The 22,773-nt window shown below is 37.3% G+C and overlaps 1 protein-coding gene across 50 annotated transcripts in view; it reads right to left on the bottom strand.

The window, feature by feature from the left end:
- The window catches only part of PKP4 (plakophilin 4), a 228,323-nt gene that overhangs the window by 104,465 nt on the left and 101,085 nt on the right, over nucleotides 1–22,773 (bottom strand). For 2 of the 50 annotated variants that reach the window (XM_070240997.1, XM_070240996.1), the window contains exon 3: nucleotides 22,633–22,706. The exons of 47 other annotated variants lie outside the window; for them this stretch is intronic. In XM_070240997.1, coding sequence (XP_070097098.1) covers nucleotides 22,633–22,650 — 18 coding nt within the window. In that variant the 5' untranslated portion in view covers nucleotides 22,651–22,706. Of the gene's footprint in view, nucleotides 1–7,307; nucleotides 7,493–22,632; nucleotides 22,707–22,773 lie in introns of those variants that run through there. One more of the 50 variants, XM_070241020.1, reaches the window with a different exon arrangement.

Genomic DNA, 22,773 nt, shown 5'->3' with positions numbered 1-22,773 from the left:
GCACCTATAGAAACCATTTACAATTGTCGAGTTTCTGGGAGAACCTATGTACCCATAATGTTGCCACATTTTTAATTTAAAAGTTGAGTAATTCCTTCAACGTTTGTGTGAACTGAGTAAAGTCTATGTTATATCCTTACTGGCATGGAGCCCATAATCAGCTACTTTTATCAAAACCATTCTACCCATTATTTGCTCACACTTCTCACAAGAAGGATGTCATTAAAGCCCCAAAGTAGACTATCAGGAAGCTAGAAAGCAGGGAATTTGTAAAGGTTACCCAACACCTGTGAATATTCACAAGTAAAACATGCGTATGCTTTGTTACAAAATTATCATCACCCCCACAGAATATAAACTGAACACCCATATGTGACTGGCACCAAGATGGATGAGTAGGACATAAATATTTGACAATTCTGTCTCTACTGGCTTCTTTGACTGACTGACGAGGAAGACAGTATTACACAGTCATATAAAAACATATCTAATGATTTCCAAAATAATACTCATTAAAATGATTATGCAGAGATACCATCTATAAATTTTAAATTTTTATATGTTATCCTCTAAACTTAGATTGTGAAGGCTGATCCTTACATCAGCATCCAAAACTGGGCCATCTAAATTATAAGGGGATCTTATATTTGGTCTCCTTTGAGAAGAGCAAGGAAAATAATGTTAAAAGCATTTGTCAATGATTTAGTATATGACAGTTTCCTTTTTGATTCCGGCAAACAAGGCCATAAACAAACTTAGAAAGAAAGTGAAGGCTAACATTCTATAAAAAGCTGTATGTTATATGCTCTAAAAATGACATCAGTTCACAAGTGTTGAAAACTTTTCTTTATATTTACCTTGTCTCTCTTAGGTAAATATATTGATAAATCTTCTCAGAGTCAAGGGAATAGGAGAAAAGAAAGCTCACTTTCATGACCTTGTATGGCCTTGTATGGTGGACAGAGCTACACTGCCCAAAGAAGCCCCAAGAAGGACTTGCTGCCCCAGCCGTCAGCTACTCGGGTGGTGCCTCAGCTGCAGAGAACTGCCCTGCCCAAGGGCACACCCTTCTGGGCAGGTTGCATCCAGCCAATGACTGAAGTGGGAATATAAGGGCCAGGCCCAGGCTTGCTCTTGAGCTCACCATGGCTTGGCTGGCCTGTGTAGTATTGGGACTTCTCCCCCTGCCCAATCCTGCTTTTCCTTCCCCTCTCCTCCACAAGTGTTAATCTGCAATAAATACTCTGCACACAAAACTCCATTTCAGTGAGAACTCAACTTGAGGCAGTATTTTTTTTTGGCTTCCTTTTATATAATGATAGAAATTTTCTCTCACTCCTAATTTTTAAATATTGTGAGATGCTTCAAGTGTACAGAAAAAAACAGACAGTAACACAATAAGCTTTGGAGAACCTGACCCAGCTATAGCAAATCTTAATATTTTGCTAATTTGCTTCAGGTTTTTTGAGAAATAAAATATTAGAGATATAATGAAATCCCCTGGTTTCTCTCTCCTGGGTCCTATTCCTTTGTCTTTCTTCCTCCTGAGAAAAAAACCATCATCCTGAATTTGGTTTTTAATATTCACATAAATATTTTATATTATTACTACTCCGTATTTACAGATCCACAAGTGACATGTAGTATTGCTTTGCATGCTCATACAATTTATATCAATGGTATACTGTAGTCTTCTGCAGATTGCTTTTATTATGATTTTGAGATTTATCAACATCAGTACACGTAGATCTAGTTCATTTATTTTCATTACTCAATAGTATTCTATTATACAACAATGTAGAATTTGTATTTATAGCGCACAATGTATTTATATGTTCTCATCCTGAGGAACCCTCAGGTTGTTTCCAGTTTTGTGCAATTATAAGCAAGTTGCAAAATAAGCATTCTCGTATAAACCATCTTGTGAACATGTAGCAGACTTCTCCAGTGTAGGGACTTAGAAGTGGAGTTGCTAGGTTAACAGCTATGCACATCTTCAGCTTTACTTTCCAAAGTAGTTGTACCAATTTATATTCCAGTCAGCAGTGTATGAGAGTTCCAGTTTCTCCACATTCTCACTGACACTGATTTGCATTTTGGGGCTTACCTTCCTTTTTTTTTGTTTTTTGGTATTCTGATAGGCATGGGATACTATCTTACATTTGTTTTATTCTGTATTTCCCTGATAACCAACATCTTTTTATGTTTTATAAAAAACATTTTAACCAACATATGTTTATTGGCCATTTAGGTTTTTGAATCTCATAGGTATAATCTCTCAGGGGGAGACTTTTGCCCTAGTGCCAGCATCCAGGTGTATCCTCTTCCGTGGGAGAGATTTCTCATCATCCTGACGCTAACACTGTAGCTTTGTAAACTTTTAGCTTGAGGCAAGAGATCTCCTATTAGACTCCCCACCTGGGGCGGCCCTCAATGGCACGTGGCATGCAACATCAACAGCATGCTCGAGATCACCTAGGTGTGCCAATACCTGCATTCTAAAAGCCAGGTTTACTGCTTACTTAGTTTAGGATTCTCACTTTCATTTCACTTTTGGTTTCTGTGAGGTCATTACTTTCTTTCCAGCTTAGCCTTGCTTTTAAGAGATAATTTACATATTTTATTCAGCATATTTAATTTCTTTCATAGGAAAGACTGGTTAGGGTATTGAATCTGCCAGATTTGGGAGTCTCAACAGCTTTTTCTCTTAATTTCTCTGAAGTATACTGAGGGGGAATTTCTTAGTACTTTCAATTCACTATTTCTCTATGTGTGCTGTTTAGGGTTTATCTCTTCTATTGTACTTTTTTTCCAGTGGCAATATTTTCCATTTCTAAGACTTCTAGTTGTTTCTGTATTTTTTTTTTTTTTATATCCATCTGTTCCTGCATGCTCATTTGGAGTGAAATCTCTCTTTCCCCCTTCCTATTTAGGTTTACCCTTACCTAATCTCCCAGATACCTCAGTTCTAAATGAGGCATTAAATTGGTGATTCAGGGTTCCTTTCAAACAGAAATACTATGGATACCACACACCTAGTCATGAAGCTATTGTCTCCTTCCTCTGGCTTCCAGAAGTCCAGGAAGCTTTCAGCATAGGTACTTCCACTTTCATCAACGTTGACAAGCAGGAAGAGCTCCAGTCCAGATCTCAGCTTCAAGTTGACACTGAAAGCTGGGCATATTTCACCCTCCTATGGTGTCCTAGTCTCTCCTACTCTCATTAAATCCTCACTGATGGCCAGTACTGACATATTTCCTGATCCTTTCCAACTGTGCCCTATGGAAGCCTCATTCAAGTTTACAAATTCTCTCTTCATAAACTCTTCATCTTTTGCTCAGAATATTCTCCATCTCTGGGTTACTAAGAATACTCTCCACCTACAGGCTTCAATTGAAATGTAGTTCTTTCCTGAAAATACTGGTTTTGCTGATCACTCTCTCCAGTGAAGACTATACATTCTGCATGTCTCATACCTGAGGTGCCCAAAAGCAGGGAGCTGTTTTTCTCCTGGCTGCTCACTACCTCTACTTACTAGGAAAAAGCTGTTTATATCATTCCTCAATGCCATCATGTCAGTAGGATTTGTAATCACATTCCTGATATTAGTAAGTTGTGTTATCTTATTTCTTAATTGGTAAAGACCATTGTTTTTCCATACATGTGTAAAAGGCCATTGTGATTTGAGGCTCATGCTATCCAAGTACAGTTGCCCACTTGCATCACTACCATCTATTTACTTTAAGTTATTCTGATTCACTCATTCAGGAGTAGCTACAATAACTACTACCACTACAATGACAACAATTAAGAAATAGCAGTAGGCACTCAGATTAGGCCCTTAACTTCCTGTCCCCCTATTCACAACAATCCTCAGTTCTCTTCCAGGCTTAGTGGTGGGAATGTCCTCTTCTCATCTAAGGCTCTCCATGCCCTCTGCTTCTTCCAAGATCTTGCTTCTCTCTCCTGAATCTTCAGTGTTTCTTCTCAGTTTAATGCTCAAATTCTTCTCATTAGAAAACTTACCTTCTTGATCTCAGGACTCCTCAATCTCTGTTTCCTTCCCTTTGACCGATACTACCTTTTACTAAAGATTTTTCTTTAAATTGACTCCTTTTTAAGACATAGTATAAACCCAGGTATTAAAATCATATTTTCTAATGCTTTTATAACTTTCCTAATACAAATGGAAATACACAGTAATTTTTTAAAATGTTCATCTGTGTACTAAACATCATTTCATAGGGGCCAGCCCAGTGGTGCTGCGGTTAAGTTCACATGTTCTGCTTCGGTGGCCTGGGGTTCACCGGTTCTGATCCTGGGTGCAGACATGGCACCACTTGCCAAGCCATGCTGTGGTAGGCATCCCACATATAAAGTGGAGGAAGATGGGCACGGATGTTAGCTCAGGGCCAGTCTTCCTCAGCAAAAAGAGGAGGATTGGCAGCACATGTTAGCTCAGGGCTAATTTTCCTCAAAAAGAAATCATTTCACATCAGCGGTACACGTACAACACACCAGGGGTCAACATACCTTTCTATGCCTATAAATCTCAGCAGGAAACTACTGAGTACTCGTTCTCTTGAAAGAAGAAAACTGACATGGCCATATGTGATGCAATCATCACAGTGGCTAAGTAAGAAAGCGTTTTTACTTTCACCACTGTTGCTTAAAAATCTTCCAAAATTTTTTAACTTTTCTGCCTTAGTATGTAGAAAGAAAGTTTTATATCACTAAAAGAGCAATTATCATTGACTAATAATATGTTAGATTTTTAAAGTACAGAGGATTGTGCACGATATGTCTTGTTCTCACTACATCCTATAGCTTTTTTTCAGTCTCTTGCCCACTGTCAAAAGATGGGTAAATTATTGTCTTGACCATATCTTTGAGGCTCTTGAGCCAGGCCTAGGGAACGATTTTATAAACGAATATTTAAGAGCTAATAAGAAATTCTCAAAAACAGCCTTCTCTAATCCAGGCAAGTACTAAAACCAAAGCAGCCATTTTTTCAAAAGGTCCTTGAACTTCTCAGCCTTAAGATTACCAGCTAGTAATGTAAAAGTGATCAAATGTCTTGGTTTTCTATCACAGTTTACTTAATAAGTCATTATTAGGTCTACTTGGCAGTCCCTAAATCATAGATAATTGATTATAGAAATGCTAGGCATATGATGTCTATCCTTTTTGGACTGGCTAGGTCCCTTTGTTGAAAAGAAATTCAAAATCAAAAAGACTTGAACAACTAACATTGTTTCTCAACCAAACTGTGTTTTGAGAACACCAGTGTCCCAGTGTCTCACAGGTATGCCCTTAAAGGAAGGGGTTCCAGGTCACATAGCTTTGGGACACACTGCCCAGAAGATTCTAAATCTTGGAGATTCACAGCAACACTAGCATATTAAAAGTTCTGAGAAGTCTACCAGTAGGAAATTAGCTTACCTTTGTTTAACCTAGCAATTCTTTCATTTATTTAAACTAAGCACACTTTTTCTTTTTCAAGGAACAACTATTAACATCTCAGGAAACAATAGTGTCTTGCAGAACACAACTCAGGCAATACTGAAAAATCAAACTCATTTAATATATTTAGGGATGGATGAACTAAGGAGTACTAATTGTATTCTACATTAAAAATATTCTTGATACATTGGAAAACAAAATTGTAATTGCTTTTGTCCAGACTGAATATTTACAAAGCGCAGTGCACCACAACGGGTTAACCTTAACATGGAAACTGCTGACCTCACACCACTCCTGAGACCTGAAAGGTGCACATTATTAGGAGGCCTCTGCTGGACTAGTTGCCCTATGCTTATGCTCACTGTTTCTTACATTTAGATCTTGTCTAAGATAAGAGAAAAATACAAGCCACAGGTACCAATCTGGCTTTTTGGTAACACTAGCTAACATTCTAATAGGAGATGAACAATTTTAAGACCTTTATTGTTTTATCATACTGTCAAACCATACAGGATTATACCAGATTCTAACTTTGGTATGTATTCCTCAGTTTTAATGAAGCAGAGAGAAAACAGCAAAGCTTACCAGATGCTCTAAATTTACATCCTAAAGCTCAGGCTCTTATCAGTAACTGTCATGAAAGCTCCTTTATTAGGAAATCAAAATAAAGGGAGAGAGGTTTACATTTTAAAACTTACAAGGAAAGCTTTTTTCTTAGAGCCACGTGTGGATGAGAACGTCAAGGTAAAGAGGTAAAAGTCCAAGCTTTTCCTACAGTGCCATGGACAGCTTTTTAAAAAACTGTCTACTCACTGGTAACTCATTGTCTTTGGCTCTTTGGTCCTGGCTATCTCTGACCATCACATGGGTCCATATGCACTAGAGATGTCCAAATTCACTATCTCAAATCAGATTCAAACCCCGCATTTTCTAGGATCATCGGCTAAGGAGCTCTACCTGAAGGATGAGTCATGGTCTCCACCAGGCCACAGCCTTCTCTGTTTTCTATTTCTCCACTGCAGTGGTTCTCATAGTGTGGGCCCTGAACTAGTAGCATCAGCATCAGCATCAGCTGGAAGCTTCTTTGAATCAGAAGGGGTGAGGTCCAGCCACCCATGCTTGAACAAGTCCTACAGGAGAGTCTCATGCACACCAAAGTTCCAGAACCAATGTCCTAATGGAACCACCATTCCTCTTTGACTCAGGCTCAGTCTACAGGTGTTTTCATCTTTTCATCATTTCCTTCCTTTCTCTTATTCCCTATTCCTCATACATTAAATGGTTTCCCAAATTCTGTCATTCCACCTCTCTTACACTGGTCGAATTCATTCCCTTCCTCGTCATTCCTACCCTAGTTCAGGGTCAGGTTAACTTTAGACTATTGCAGTAACCCCTCACTAAGCCTTCTCTCCACCATGGTGGTGAGGGGCCTTGCCTCTGCTTTTCACGTTTCTTCCAGATAAATCTGTTAAAGGCATAATACTACTCATCAATAATCTCTGTTCTTTGTTAAGGGTTTACTGGACTCCAAGGTTTCTGCTAAATACTTTATATGCATTACTTCATTAACTCTGCAGTCAGCCTGCAAGATAGTCAGGGTTACTCTCATTCCACAGATGGCTGAATTGCCTAAAGTCATTCAAAACCAGGATTTGAAATCACATCGGCCTGACTTCTAACCCCAGGTGTTAACCACCTCCCACTTCATAGCAGAACTTATAAAAAGCCAACTCAGCCGTATTTTAAGACCCATTGTAGTTTGGCTCCCCAAATACCCTTTTCTGGTCTCCTGTCACTCCCCTTCACGCATCTGGACTGAACTATTCATGGTTTCCTATACATACCACTCAAAGCTTTTTCTCATGTTGTTCCATCCACCTGAAATATCATCCTCCCGTGAATGCCTCTACAGGCCTTTATGCAGCCCTTGAGTAAAGTGCTTGGCCCATTACATGTGCTCCATTTACTAAGCTGGATTCTTCTTAAAGAAGAGTGGAATTTATATTTCATTCATCTCAGTATCCTTTTAGCTCCCTGTAAAACCAAAACAAGAAGACCCTGCTAATTCATTCAGGATGAATTTTATATGGTACATTTTATTTAGTATGTTATAATTGCTTGCATAGATTTTTAAATACTGATTCCAGAGTGTTCTCATACAAGGACAGGAAAGATAAATGATAGTTGACCCTTTCAGAGGCACTTAAAGCATTTCAAATGTCATAATAAGCATAGCGGGGAAAATCAGAAAAATCAATGATACAAAACAATTTTCACAGAGAGAAGTAGAGGCAGAGCTGCAATGAGACCTGGGTGCTTCCCAAAATTTTGTTCACTGCTCTTTTAACAAATTAGCTCTATTAGGAATTTCACATTATTCACAGAGACATGGTCAAATACGTTAAAAAAAATTTACATGTGCATAATTTCAGTGGCATTGTGGCTTATCGCTATTAATATGACTTACCTCATGATACTACTCCATGCCCTCAATTGCTTACACCTGTTTCCGCCTGCCAGAGTCCCTGATCTCTCAGGCACCATCCTGCCTATCAGAAAATCAGGAGTTTCCCCGGCTTGGCATGACATTTTTGAAAAACTGTCCACAAGTCTACTAACATATTAAATTGTTAAACTAGCAACGCCTTCTTTTATTTCATTTGCCTTCTCTCCTAAAAAGAAGAATGTGTGTGTGTGTACACTCATATATATGTACGTATATATACATATATACACATATACATATACAGTCATGGGTCACTTAATTGATAGGGATATGTTCTGAGAAATGCATCATTAGGTGATTTTGTTGTCATACAAATATCATAGAGTGTACTTCCACAAGTCTAAATGGTATAGCCCACTACATACCTAGGTTATATGGTACCAATCTTATGGGACCACCATTGTTTATGCAGTCCGTCATTGACCAAATTGTTGTTCTCAACTTCTATTAGTTGAGGATTTACCAATTTATGTTTAAAATTCCTTGTATTTAAAGAAGTTCTAGTAGTTAAATAAATACTGAGGAAAAGAGCTGCAACATGGAAAATGGATGCTTGGACAAAGTGTCAGTTGGAGTTGTCAATGACAACTCTTGCTGTCATTTTCCAACAAGGTAGTTATTTGGTAGAATTAACGTCAAAAACACAAGGAGGTTTTCTTTAAAATGTAATGTCTTGGATATTTGACTAGCCATTACTTTAAAATTTATTAAGAAATTATGAAAAATAGCGACTTAACGTTCACAATTTATCTGGTTTTCTAGCACATAAATATTTCAAAATTAGTAAGACCAATGATGCATATCATCTAATGTTAGATGCTTATTTAGGAGCTAATTGACTGCACAGTAGATAATTCTGCATATAAATCATTATTTGCTGAAATGGAAAAGTGAGATGAATAAACGACCAGTCTCCAACTTCCTCTATGTGGACTAGTTATGGCAAACACAGCAAAAGATATGAAAATGATAAGAGAAACAAAAGGCTAAATTTAATCTTCCTTTCTTCAGTAGATCTAATAAATAGCACTAGGGAATAAGGTGTTAATTTTAAAAATGATTAATTTAAGGTTTGCTTAGTAACTTAATGAAACATAATGGGGGAAAAAAGCAAATACCATCCAGTGCAGGGAGATCTTTTCTTAGGATTTTTAAATCCTAAGTAAAAATTTCTTAGTCCTTTTTAAAATTACTAGGCTTACTTCTACAGTTGTTCTTTCTGCTCTGCAGATATTTTACAGCTGAAGTTCATGGAGGGGTGGGAGGTGCTGGAATTAGAATATACATTTATTAGTTGTGCCCTAGCCAATTAGAGGGTTCCTGTGAAGGCTTGTTAGTGGCTCAGGAAGTATAAGAGGTGTCCAACTGTATTTTCTTTTTAACTTTTTAATTTTACATTTTATCTGTGTGGCTTTACTAACATTATGTTCCCCTCTAAACCTCCAGAAATTGTCCCGGGATTCTTGAGAAATAAGGTTAAGAAAAATCCATGTATTATTGATAACCATAGGGCACATCTACAAAGAACACTAAAGCCTTAGGACAGACCTGGGGCATTTCTAGCTCCAGGTTGAGTCCAACCTCAATGCACCTGCATGCAGACTCATGCCCACTCCAGTCTTCAGTTCTGCAAGTGCACTGCTCTTTATGGTTCCACATTCAACGTCCCTCTGTTTTTCTCTGACTCTCCTGCTTAACATCCAGCTCCTCTCACTGGTTAGCTATGTACAAAGGCAATTTTAATTTACTGTTCGTTACCCTTATTAATAGCTGTATTTTCCCTACTTACCTAAAAAAGCAAGCAAATTAAATAATGTTGCTTTTTACTTGTGTCAGGTATATTTGGCTCACAATAGAAAAAAAGGGAAAAAAGACAAGGAAAAAAACAAGAAAAGTTCTTAGAAAAAGAAGTGCCAGATTTCAATATACGTTATTTTTATTGTTCAGACGAATTTACTTATCTGAAAGAATCTTTAAATTACCACATTTAGAATTCCCTTTTTCTTGCATACAACATATACTCATGAAGAAATGTACCTGCTTATGGTTGGAAGAGGTATAATTTGATATCAAATGTCCTACTTTCTTATTTTTTATTAAGTCTAACGCTAATAATAGTATTAGGTACAATGAATGAATGCCAACTGTGGGTCAGGCACTCCACATATATTTTTCTCTAATCCTTACAAAAGCATAGGCCACTATTGACTTGAGCAATCCTAGGGTGGGAGAGGCAAAATAAATGACCTGTTCAAGGTCACATAATTAGTAAGTGAAGAGCTGGGAATGGAAGTCTAGATTCTTGCTCTTTCCATTACAAGAAGCTGAAAAAACTAAGGTGGTCTCATTTTCTATTCCTGAAGGTTATATTTAGAACTGTAAGAGACTTTACTGCTTCAAAAGTTTCTTCCCAAATCAAATAAAGCCCAGGAATGTAATAAGAATTAAAGAACAGATGCTAGTATATATGGAAACTTACTAATTATGACAAAGGCAGAATGTCATTCAAGGGGAAAAGAACTGCTGGTATAATTAGAGGACTCAAAGCTAGATTACTACCTCAAACCATGCACACACATACACAATTCTATAATAAATGAAAAAAAATCTGAACTATATAAAAAAGATGATCTAGAAGAATATTTTTATAACCTTAGGATGATAGAGACCTCCTTAAAGAAGACAAGAAACACCAAAATCATAAGGGATAAAATAGACATATTTAACTACATAAAAATAAAGTTTCATATGCCAAAAGACCAGGCAAACAAAGTCAAATGACAAAACCAAAATAGAGAAATAAATATTTGTAACACAATACACATAATGGACATTAAAATCTCATATATAAACAAATTTTACAAAGACATAGCAATAATAGGCAAAAGGTATCAACAAGCAAGTCATCTAAGGTGAAATGTAAATGCTAATTAAAATAAAAGAAAAAATTGCTCAATTTCATTCATGAGAAGAAAAAAACCAAATAACAATGAGATGCCATTTTTCATCATATTGGCAAACATTTTAAAAGTGGTAACATCTAGGGCTGGGGAGGAGCCAGGGAAAACGGCACATGCACATACTACTCATGTTAGTGTGATTTGCTATAATCCTTCGGGAAAACACTCTAGCAACATCTATTAAAATTAAAAATACAGGACATCAGCATTATGGCAGAGTCAGCTGTTCCCTTAGTCTCTCCCTGCTCAGATGCAATGAAAAGGACATTCATTGACCAACAGAGTACATCTACACAGCACAACAGGATGTTTGAGAGATCCATGCAGCCATATGTCTGAAGGTGAGGGGACTGGATCACCAAGAAGCAGTGAAAGGAGGTAAGTGAACATCTTCCCTATCCCCAGTGGCAGCGATTGAGGGTGCAGGACCTCACGCAGTTGCTGCTGCAGGACTCTGAGAGGAGACAGGTAACAGGCAGCCCTCCAAGGGAAGGCTTTCGCTTTTGGAGTTGCTTTCCAGCCTGTGGGAATGCCCCACACCAAGGTGATTCAGACACTGCTTGGGCTTTGCCACCAAGCTGAGGAGCACAGGTGGGCCACCAAGGAGTGCAGAGTGCAATGGCATGAACAAAAGGAAGTGCCACTCCCTTGCCCTCCTGCCTGGTGCACGAGCTCAGCTGGTCAGTTGGCCAGGGAAGTGGATCTGCACCAGAGTGCCTGCACCTGTGTGTGTAAAGCGACAGCAGCCAGCTGGCAAATACACAGAGCCCTATGGGCACAACTTCCAATGGAAGTGGCGGGTTCAGAAAACACAGCTCCTGCCCCCCGAAGTGGTGGGAGGTGGAATCTGTGACCAGATACTACCACCACTATGTGCTGACAAAGATCCACTCCACCAAACACCTGAAGAAACATATTAACATTCCAGAGCAGAAGGGAAATGAGAAGTCTCAAGACACCAATCCTGAAGTCACAGAAATCTACGATCTAAATGACAAAGAATTCAAAATAGCTATCATAAAGAAACTCAATGACTTACAAGAGAATTCAGAAAGAGAGTTCAATGAACTCAGGAATAAAATTAATGAGCAGAAGGAATTCTTCACAAAAGAGATAGAAACTCTAAAAAAAAAAAAAAACCAGACAGAAAGGCTGGAGATGAAGAACACAATGAATGATTTAAAAAACAATCTAGAATCCTTAAAAAACAAAGCTGACACTTTGGAGGACAGAATTAGTAATTTGGAGGACAGATATACAGAAATGCTTCAGGTGGAGGAGAGAGAACTAAGACGAAAAAGAAATAAAGAAAATCTATGAGAAATATCTGACTCAATTAGGAAATGCAACATAAGGATTATAGGGATTCCAGAGGGAGAACGGAGCAGAGAGTTTGTTCAGAAAAATAATAGTTGAGAACTTCTCAAACCTGGGAAGGAACTGGAATTACAAATAAATGAAGCCAATAGAACTCCTAATTACATCAATGCAAAAAAGACCTTCTCCAAGGCATATTTTAGTAAAACTAGCAAAAGCCAATGACAAAGAAACAATATTAAGGGCAGCAAGACAGAAGAAATAACCTACAAAGGAACTCGTATCAGGTTCTCAGTGGATTGCTGAGCAGAAACCTTACAGGATAGGAAAGAGTGGAATGATATATTCAAAATACTTAAATACAAAAACTTTCAACCAAGGATACTCTATCCAATGAAACTATCTTTCAGCTATGATGGAGAAATAAAAACTTTCCCAGATAAAAAAAAGCTGAGGGAGTTCATCACCACAAGACTCCCATACAAGAAATGATCAAGAAGGCCCTAAAGCCTGAAACAAAAGGAAAAGGTTTACAAAGGTTTGAGAAAGGAGATAAACAGACAAAATCAGAAAATTATAGCTCTCTAACAGAACCGGTCCACACTTAATTATAACGTTAAAGATAAAAGGAAGAAAAGCATCAAACATAACTATAAACACTTCATTTTAATCACAAATTCACAACACAAAAGGAATAATGTGACAATAACTTAGACAGGGAAGAGGAGAGAGATGAAATCTGCTTTGGTTAAGGACACAACAGGCTATCAGAAAATGGACTATCTCATCTATGAGATCTTTATACAAACCTCATGGTCACCACTAAACAAAAAATCAGAACACAGACAAAAATGATAAAGAAAGAAAACTGAGAGAACCATCATAGAAAATTACTAAACTGAAATGGCTGTCAGAAATACTTGGGATGAGAAACAGAAATATAGAACAATGGAAAACAAGAGATAAAATGGCAGTATTAAGCCCTGATATATCAACAATCACTCTAAAAGTAAATGGATTGAATTCTCCGATCAAAAGACAAAGAGTGGCTGGATGGATTAAGAAACAAGACCCAACAATGTATTGCCTCCAGGAAACACATCTCAGCTTTGAAGACAAACGCAGGTTCAGAGTGATGGGGGATGGAAGACCACACTCCAAGCTCATGGCAAACAAAAGAAAGCAGGCATTGCCATACTTACATCATACAAAGCAGACTTCAAGATTAAAAGGCAATGAGAGACAAAGAGGGAAAGTATATAATGATAAAAGGGAAATTCCACAAAGAGGACATAACACTTATGAATACATATGCACCTAACACAGGAGCACCAAAGTACAACAGACTTAAAGGGAAAAATTACCAGCAACACAATAATAGTAGGGGACCTCAACACCCCACTTATATCAATGGATAGATCATCCAAACATAATATCAACAAGGAAATAGTAGAAATAAGTGAAAAACTAGACCAGATGACTTAATAGATATATATATAGAATATTCCATGCAAAATCAGCAGAATATACATTCTTCTCAAGCACACATGGAACATTCTCAAAGATAGAGCATATGTTAGGAAACAAGGCCAGCCTCAATAAATTTAAGACTGAAATCATATCAAGCATCTTTTCTGACCACAATGCTATGAAACTAGCAATCAACTACAAGAAAAAAGCTGGGAAAGTGACAAATGTGTGGAGACCAAACAACGTGCTACTGAACAACCAATGAATCAATGAAAAAAATCAAAGAAGAAATCAAAAATATCTGGAGACAAATGAAAATGAAAATACATCACAGCAACTTCTATGGGATGCAGCACAAGCATTGTAAGATGTTCCTAAGAGGGAAATTCATAGCAATACAGGCCCACCTCAACAAAAAAGAAAAATCTCAAATATGCAATACTAAACCATACCTAACAGAACTAGAAAAAAAATAACAAAGCCCAAAATCAGCAGAAGGAGGGAAATAAAAATTAGAGCAGAAATAAATGAAACAGACACTAAAAAAACAGAAGAAAGGATCAACGAAACTAAGAGCTGGTTCTTTGAGAAGATAAACAAAATGGACAAACACTCAGCCAGCTTCAATAAGGAAAAAAAAAAAAAAAGAGAGAAGGCTCAAATAAATAAAATTAGAAGTGAAAGAGGAGAAATTACAATGGATACCACAGAAACACAAAGGATTATAAGAGAATACTATGAAAAACTATATGCCAACAAATTGGACAATCTAGAAGAAATGGATAAGTTCTTAGACTCATACAAACTCCCAAAACTGAATCAAGAAGAAACAGAGAATCTGAAAAGACCAATCACAAGTAAAGAGATTGAAATAGTAATCAAAAAAGCTTCCCCAAAATAAAAGTCCAGAACCAGATGGTTTCTCTGGAGACTTCTACCAAACATTCAAAGATTTAATACCTATCTTTCTCAGACTATTCCAAAAAATTGATGAAGAATGAAACACCTTCTAACTCAATCTATGAGGTTAATATCACCTTGATCCCAAAGCCAGACAAGGACAACAAAAAGAAGAAAAATTACAGGCCAATATTGCTGATGAACACAGATGCAAAAATCCTCAACAAAAATATTGGCAAACCAAATACAGCAATACATTGAAAGGACCATACACCATGATCAAGTGGGATTTATACCAGTGACACAGGAATGGTTCAACATCTGCAAATCAATTAGTGTGATACACCGCATTCACAAAATGAGGAATAAAAACTACATGATCATCTCATTAGACACAGAGAAAGCATTTGACAAGATCCAACATCCATTTATGATAGAAACTCTCAATAAAATGAGTATAGAAGGAAAGTAGCTCAACGTAATAAAGGCCAAATATGACAATCCCACAGCCAACATCATACTCAATGGGGAAAAACTGAAAGCCACCCCTCTGAGAACAGGAACAAGACAAGGGTGCTCATTCTTGCCACTCTTATTCAACATAGTACTGAAAGTTTTGGCAACAGCAAATAGGCAAGAAAAAGAAATAAAAGGTATCCAAATCAGTAAGGAAGAAGTGAAACTGTCACTGTTTGAAGATGACATGATTCTATATATAGAAAACCCTAAATAATCCATCAGAAAACTATTAGAAATAATCAACAACTACAGCAAAGTTGCAGAGTACAAAATAAACTTAAAAATCAATTGCATTTCTATACTCTAATAACAAACTAACAGAAAGAGAACTCAAGAATACAATCCCATTTACAATCACAACAAAAATAATAAATTATCTAGGAATAAATTTAACCAAGAAAGTAAAAGACCTATACACTGAAAACTGTAAGATATTATTGAAATAAATCGATGATGACAGAGAAATGGAAAGACATTCCACGCACATGGATTGGAAGAATAAACATAGTTAAAATGTTCATATTACCTAAAGCAATACACAGATTCAATGCAATCCTTATCAGAATCCCAGTGACATTCTTCACGAAAACAGAAGAAAGAATTCTAAAATTTATATGGAAGAACAAAAGACCCCAAATAGCCAAAGAAATCCTGAGAAAAAAGAACATTGCTGGAGGCATCACAATTCCTAACTTCAAAATATACAACAAAGCTATAGTAATCAAAACAGCATGGTACTGGTACAAAAACAGACACAGAGATGACTGGAACAGAACTGAAAGCTCAGAAATAAAACTACACTTCTAATGACAGTTAATGTTTGACAAAGGAGCCAAGAATATACAATAGAGAAAACAAAGTCTCTTCAATAAGTGGTGTTGGGAAAACTGGACAGCCACATGCAAAAGAATGAAAGTAGACCATTATCTTTCTCCATACACAAAAATTAACTGAAAATGGATTAAAGACTTGAGTGTAAGATGTGAAACCATAAAACTCCTAGAAAAAAATATAGGCAGTACACTCTTTGATGTCAGTATTAGCAGCATCTTTTCAACTACCATGTCTACTCAGGCAAGGGAAACAAAAGAAAAAATAAACAAATAGGACTATATCAGACTAAAAAGCTTCTGCAAAGCAAAGGAAACCAGGAACAAAATGAAAAGAAAACCCACCAACTGGGAGGAAATTCTAACACATGTTACAACGTAGATGAACCTTGTGGGAGAATTTAAGCCAAATTCTGCAACAAAACATATCTTGAAATTCATATTTCTATTTTCCTCTCTACTAGCTTTATCTCTTATCAAAAATTCAGTAGTGAAAAGCCTTTTCTACAAGCTGAGACTAGTATTATGATTTTCCTTTCTATAACTTAAAAGAAAGACTGATTATACATTCATCCATTTGTTTAAACTTTGAGTGCTTACTATATACCAGGCACTGTGTTAGGCAGAGGAAGACAGAGAGAGGAGGGCAGGAAAGGGGAGCGGGGAGGGAGAGAGGGAGGGAGAGAGTGAGGGAGGGAGGGAGGGGGAGAGAGAGAGAGAGAGACAGAGACAGAGACAGAGACAGAGACAGACAGAGTATAAATGCCTGAGCTTCACCATCAGACCCAGGAGGTCTGTGTGCCAGCCAGGAACAGAGTAGTCTAAATCCGACTGAAGTTTCTCCTCAAGATAATGGAGAATTGAATTAAAATATTCAAGTTGAAATGTCAAAATAAATCCCCATTTTAAGATACCAAGTAAGATTAGGTACCTAAAAAGCTGGTGAACATGAAAAGCTGCATGGTGCTGATGAGAGCACGTGGTTTGGCATCCATTTCCTGGTTGCCTCATACAACAAGGCAAACACCATCTACCTCACCAGCTGCCGGGACCATCAAAAGACCTAAGGTGTGTGAAAGCTTTAATGAACTTTCGAGTCCCATAAAAAAAAGTTCTAACCACAGATTTTGGTCCTAACATCCTAGTGCAAGGGTTGGCAAACTTTTCCTATAAAGGGCCGGATAATAATACTTCAGGCTTTGTGAATGATAAGATAGGTCTCTGGCACAACTACCCACCTTTGCCCTGTTACTGTGAAAGCAGCCATAGACAGTGATATAAAAGAATGAATGTGATTACGTTCCAGTGAGATCTTATTTATGGACACTGAAATTTGAATTTCATCTAATTTGCAGGTGTCATAAAATATTTTTCTGGGGACCAGCCCCATGGCCAAGTGGTTAAGTTCGCGGGTTCCACTTCAGCAGCCCAGGGCTTCACTGGTTCGGATCCTGGGTGCGGAAATGGCACTACTTGTCAGGCCACGTTGAGGTGGTGTCCCACATGCCACAACTAGAAGGACCCACAATTATAAAAATATATACAACTATGTACTGGGGGGGTTTCGGGAGAAAAAGCAGGGGGGAAAAAAAAAGAAGACTGGCAACAGTTGTTAGCTCAGGTGCAAATCTTTAAAATATATATATATATATTTTTCTGATTCTTAAGCCATTAAAAAATGTAAAAAATATTCTTGGCTTGCAGGCTATAAAAAAACTCTGTGTGCCCAGAGTTTGCCAACCCAAGTCCAAGAGCTCAAAAACTTGTAAGCCTCTTTAAAGGCATATAGTTTGAGGTAAAATAGAACAAAGTTGAAAGGATTATAGGATTTGGGATCCAACCTGAATCCGAGTCTACACTCTGTTACTTATTAGTTGTATAATAATGAACAAGTCATTTTAATATCTATAACCCCAGTTTAATTATCTGTAAAATGGGGATAACACCCACATTACAGAAGAGTTGGTGCAATTATATTAATAAGATGCTAAATGCTGTGTTAATTGTCAAGCTATTTTTAAATAATTAGGCATTATAAAGTAAAAATACACATTTAAAAAAATGTACCATGTTCTCCCCTATGAGGTTCACTTGCCAAAAATTTGGGTTTATATTTATAGATGTCTTGGGTTCCATTTTTACTAAGCTCTTAGCATTGTACAATGTTATACCAGTCAGTCAATAATTTACTTCTTCCATCTCCTGATCACATTCTGTTCTCAATAGCTCTGCTCTGTCATTTTTTCTTCTCTCTTCTTAATCCTCATATAAAGAGGATCCAATTTATATACAAAATCACAAGCAGAAAGTAGAGGCTGAAGCACCATTCACAACAAATGACTAAGAAAGGTGTGGTTACTTCTTGCTACTATCATATGCTGTATTTTCTATTTACTAAATTTCAAAACAAGTAATCTCAGCAAATTTAGGGCCTCTGATAATCCTCACAAAATTAAAATGCACGATATCTTTACACAACCAACTTGAAGATATCAAAATATCAGTGCCAATGCACATATAGGGATGGTGGACAAATATGTTAAATTGTTCTTTAATATTCAGATACTCAGTTAAGGCAACCCAAAGTCTTTATTCAAAATTTCTCATCATCTTACTCTATTAAGAAACTCTGTAACTTCATAAGTTATTGTGGTGATCATTTCACAATATATCCATAACCTGAATCATTCCATTGTATACCTGAAACTAATACAACATGTCAATTACATCTCACATAAAAAAATTCCTTTATGTCTGTTTTATGAAAATACTGAAAACAACTGTTTTCCTCTTGTTTTCTGAAGATATTTTGGCCAGTAATTTTTATGCCAACAACTCAGACCTCCAGTTGACAGACATGAAAAGATCGAGCTGAATTCTATAACTGTCTTCTCTTCTTCTAAAAGCAGGAAGTTGATGTGGCGAGACGATGCTCCCTCTGAGTCAAATGCTTGGTGTAAACGGTCAGCAGTTAATGCTCCTGTCCAGGGCCTGAGGCTGTAGCTGCCTCAGAGGCCCCACCAGCCTTAGCGCCTGGGACCATGCCTGGCTGCATGACGAAAAGGATGGGAAGACTGGGTCCCTTTGGAAAGAAAGCCTAACACAGTTTGCCACTGGAGACCTTCTGAATCCATCAGCAGAGTGAATAAAAGGCTTGTAGAAAGAATCGCTACATGGCTATCCCTCACTCTTCTTGAATCCAAACCTAAATTATTACTTTAAATACATATTTGTGACATTTATCTTTTAAAATAAACTAATGTACAGCAGTCCTCCCTTATCTGCTGGGGATACGGTCCAAGACGCTCAGCGGATGCCTGACACTGCAGATAGTACCGAACCCTAAATACACTGTGTTCTTTCTTACACATACATATTTGCGGTGCGACAGAAAAACTAGCAGGAATTTCTTTTTCCTCCTTCACAATTGCAGGGATAGAAGATTCGTTCTAACTGAGAACCCTGGCAACCTCAGCATACTTTTTTTTCTTTCCTCATTAAATCAAGACCTTTCACTTTTTTGCATAAAGGAGGCACTTTATGGTTTCTCTTTGGCGTATGTAAACGGCCAGCATCACCACTCTTGTGCTTTGGGGCCATGATGAAATAAAATAAGGGAGACTTGAACACGAGAGCTGCGATAAAATGAGAGTCGCTCTGATAACCAAGATGGCTACTAAGTGACTAACGGGCAGGACATGTACACAGCATGGATACGATGGACAAAGGGAAGATTCATTTCCCAGGTGGGACGAAGCAGGACGGTTGGAGATTTTATCATGCTACACAGAAAGATGTCCATTTAAAATTTATGAATTGTTTACTTTTGGAATTTTCCATTTAATATTTTCAGACCTCAGGTAACTGAAACTGCAGAAAATGAAACCATGGATAACAGGAGACTGCTGTATTTATAATTGAAACAAAGCATTTTAATAGTGTTATGTAATGAATGTCTAGAGTATCAAATGGTAGGTAAAAAAACATAATTCGGCAAATCTCAGCATTTTCTCAGCAGCACACACTAAGTTGGTTGAACAACACAGTGTTTTCGAACTGTCCATACTTAGCTGGATTTAATTTAAGAACAGCGACATTTCACTGCAAAGGCTGCTGGGCTGATGACTCCAGTCCCAGCAGCCTTGCACTCTAGGACAGTATACAGAATGGCTTGGATGTTTTCTGGCTCACTGCCTCTTGGCGTTCATGACTAAAATTTTTTATGACAGGATACGTCAAATTTTAACCATTCCCATATATTTCTTCCTATATATATTTTTTATTAAAGATTGGCACCTGAGCTACCAATTGTTGCCAATCTTTTTCTTTTTCTCCTTTTTTCCCCAAATACCCCCAGTACATAGTTGTATATTTTAGTTGTGGGTCCTTCTGGTTGTGGCATGTGGGATGCTGCCTCAGTATGTCTTGATAAGCGGTGCCATGTCCCAGCCCAGGATCCAAATCTGCAAAGCCCTGGGCCGCTGAAGTGGAACGTGTGATCTTAACCACTCGGCCACAGGGCCGGCCTCTCTTCCTATGTTTTTAATAAGACTACATCTAGCAAAGATTCATCTAAGGAATTATAATTATTTATTAGGTACTGACTATAAGCCAGATACTCTTCTAATGCTTTCTATGCATATCATAAATGCTGAGTACAACCAATACCCCATGAATGGCTTCTATGTGCCAAGCACCTCCTATTTAATTTCTACAACCACCCCATGAGGTATATATTATTATTCTCATTTTTGAGATGTAGATCATGAGTGTCTAAGGTCACCCCCTGGTAGATGGCAGAGCAGAGATATGAAGTTAAGAGATGTGACTCCAGAGTTGGTGCTGTTTATTACTGTCTTTCAGCCTCACAACATCACCTACAGAGTGTGGCAATGGAATTGATTTCGCGGTGGAGAGAGGAAAATAAATAATCTCTTAAAAACAATACAAGCCTTAGTAATCCATCAAAGGTCTCGCTGCCTGGCTTGTTATTTTATTCTGATGTGATCATCTTCAATTTAATAACTGTGACTCATAAGCCTTTCTTTGCCTTATCTAAATAAGATGGCACTACTAAAAAGTACCCTGATGGTCTCAAACAACTAACACAGCTCTAAAGTTCCAGGCAAGCAGCTGTGGATGGAGAGAGTCCAGTCTGCAGTTCTTTAGAGATTATCTTCTCCATGGCTTCCCATCAGAGAATCAGTGCCTTCTATGACATCCAGCTCATTTGACAGTGAGATAGTAATGCCTTCAGTGGGTCTTAAGACTCTTGGGATCACAAATAAGAACTCACAAGTGCAAGTAGAAAAAGAAGGATGAGCCACAATGCTTCATTTATCTATCTGGATTTCTCCATTCTGAATTTTCTATGAGGATTTGTTTTTAAGCTCATTATTGTCAATATATCTGATTGAGAAAGACGCTAAACAAGTCCCAGGTGAGACCGCACCATAGCAACAGGCTTGCCATGAATTCTTAGGGGAGCAGAATTCCACAGAAGTATTTGATTGCCTATTCACACTCTTGATTACAACACTCCGAGCTGTTAAACTAAATTGTATGCCATTAGTGTATTGAAGGAACTTAAAAAAATAAAGTACCCTGTGTGAAGATATTTTTCACACATACGTTCACACAGGGATGTGTTTAATTGTTTGTGGCCCATTTCTCTTTTATTTAGAAAACAACAGAGACATCTTTAAACTATTTCAGAACTTGCCAATGTCAAAATGTAGTAACGTGATAACTACGGCACAACCCTTTATCATAGGTAAATATTGAATCCTTATTCTGGTTCATGAATATTTGTTTAATCTTCTATTGTGATTATGACAGAACATGAATGTACTGTCCTGAGAATTTGCTCAGGAGTATTAAAGTACCTTGAGTTGGATAAACATTAGCTAAAATAACTATAGAAAAAAACCACCTCAGTCTCACAGTAGATTATACTTGGACTTGGCTTATTGTTCAGTTGGGATAGTATATTGATAACAAACAAAAAACAGGCCATGGAAAAAAGAAAGTTTATGTCTGTGGATTATCACAAAATGTCAGTCATCCTACAAATTATGTCATGACCAAAAATGAGACCAGGTGAGGATACACACAGCATGGGTAAAATCCATCACAATCATTAGAAAATCAACTAAAAGCAAATCCAGATGAGTGTGAATTATTACCATCCATCTTCATGTCCAAATACAAGACATTTAACCAACTTTTTCCACATTAGGCTGTAAATGGTGTTGGAGACAGAGAAAAACACTTTACAAACATTTAAATCAAAGGATAGAAGAGCATTCATGAGGAGTTATTTTTATACAACCAATTCTGTTATTTATGCTACAGAGACATCCAACGGTGTGTATCTAATCCAAATTATTTACATTTGGTTTTCTAATGCACGGTACGATGTTTTTGTAGCAGATTTGCCTTTCTAATTATGTTTTGCTTTATTATTAAAATCAATTTACATGTAGTTAATATACACCTGCTGTATGGGAAAGTTGCTGTCCCAGAAGCCTGCTGGGCAAGAGGACAGATGGCTCACAATTACAAATACACCAGATAGGCTCCAGAGAAGAAAGAATTGAATGAACACTCTCAAATATTAATTACTTTATAAGCACTTAAAAGTTTACAGAAGATTAGTATAAGTCACTTGTTTCCTTTCTTCCATTTTTGTTGATGTTGTGTTTGGCCTTCTTTAGAAGACTGGGAACTTCCTTGAACTACCTAGAGCACAGTTAGAAATTACCATTTCACTAAATAAACATATACTTATATTTAATTGATTAGACAT

Source organism: Equus caballus, chromosome 18 (assembly GCF_041296265.1).
Source record: "Equus caballus isolate H_3958 breed thoroughbred chromosome 18, TB-T2T, whole genome shotgun sequence".
NCBI classification, from domain to species: domain Eukaryota; kingdom Metazoa; phylum Chordata; class Mammalia; order Perissodactyla; family Equidae; genus Equus; species Equus caballus.
This window is presented reverse-complemented; position numbering and strand designations above follow the sequence as displayed.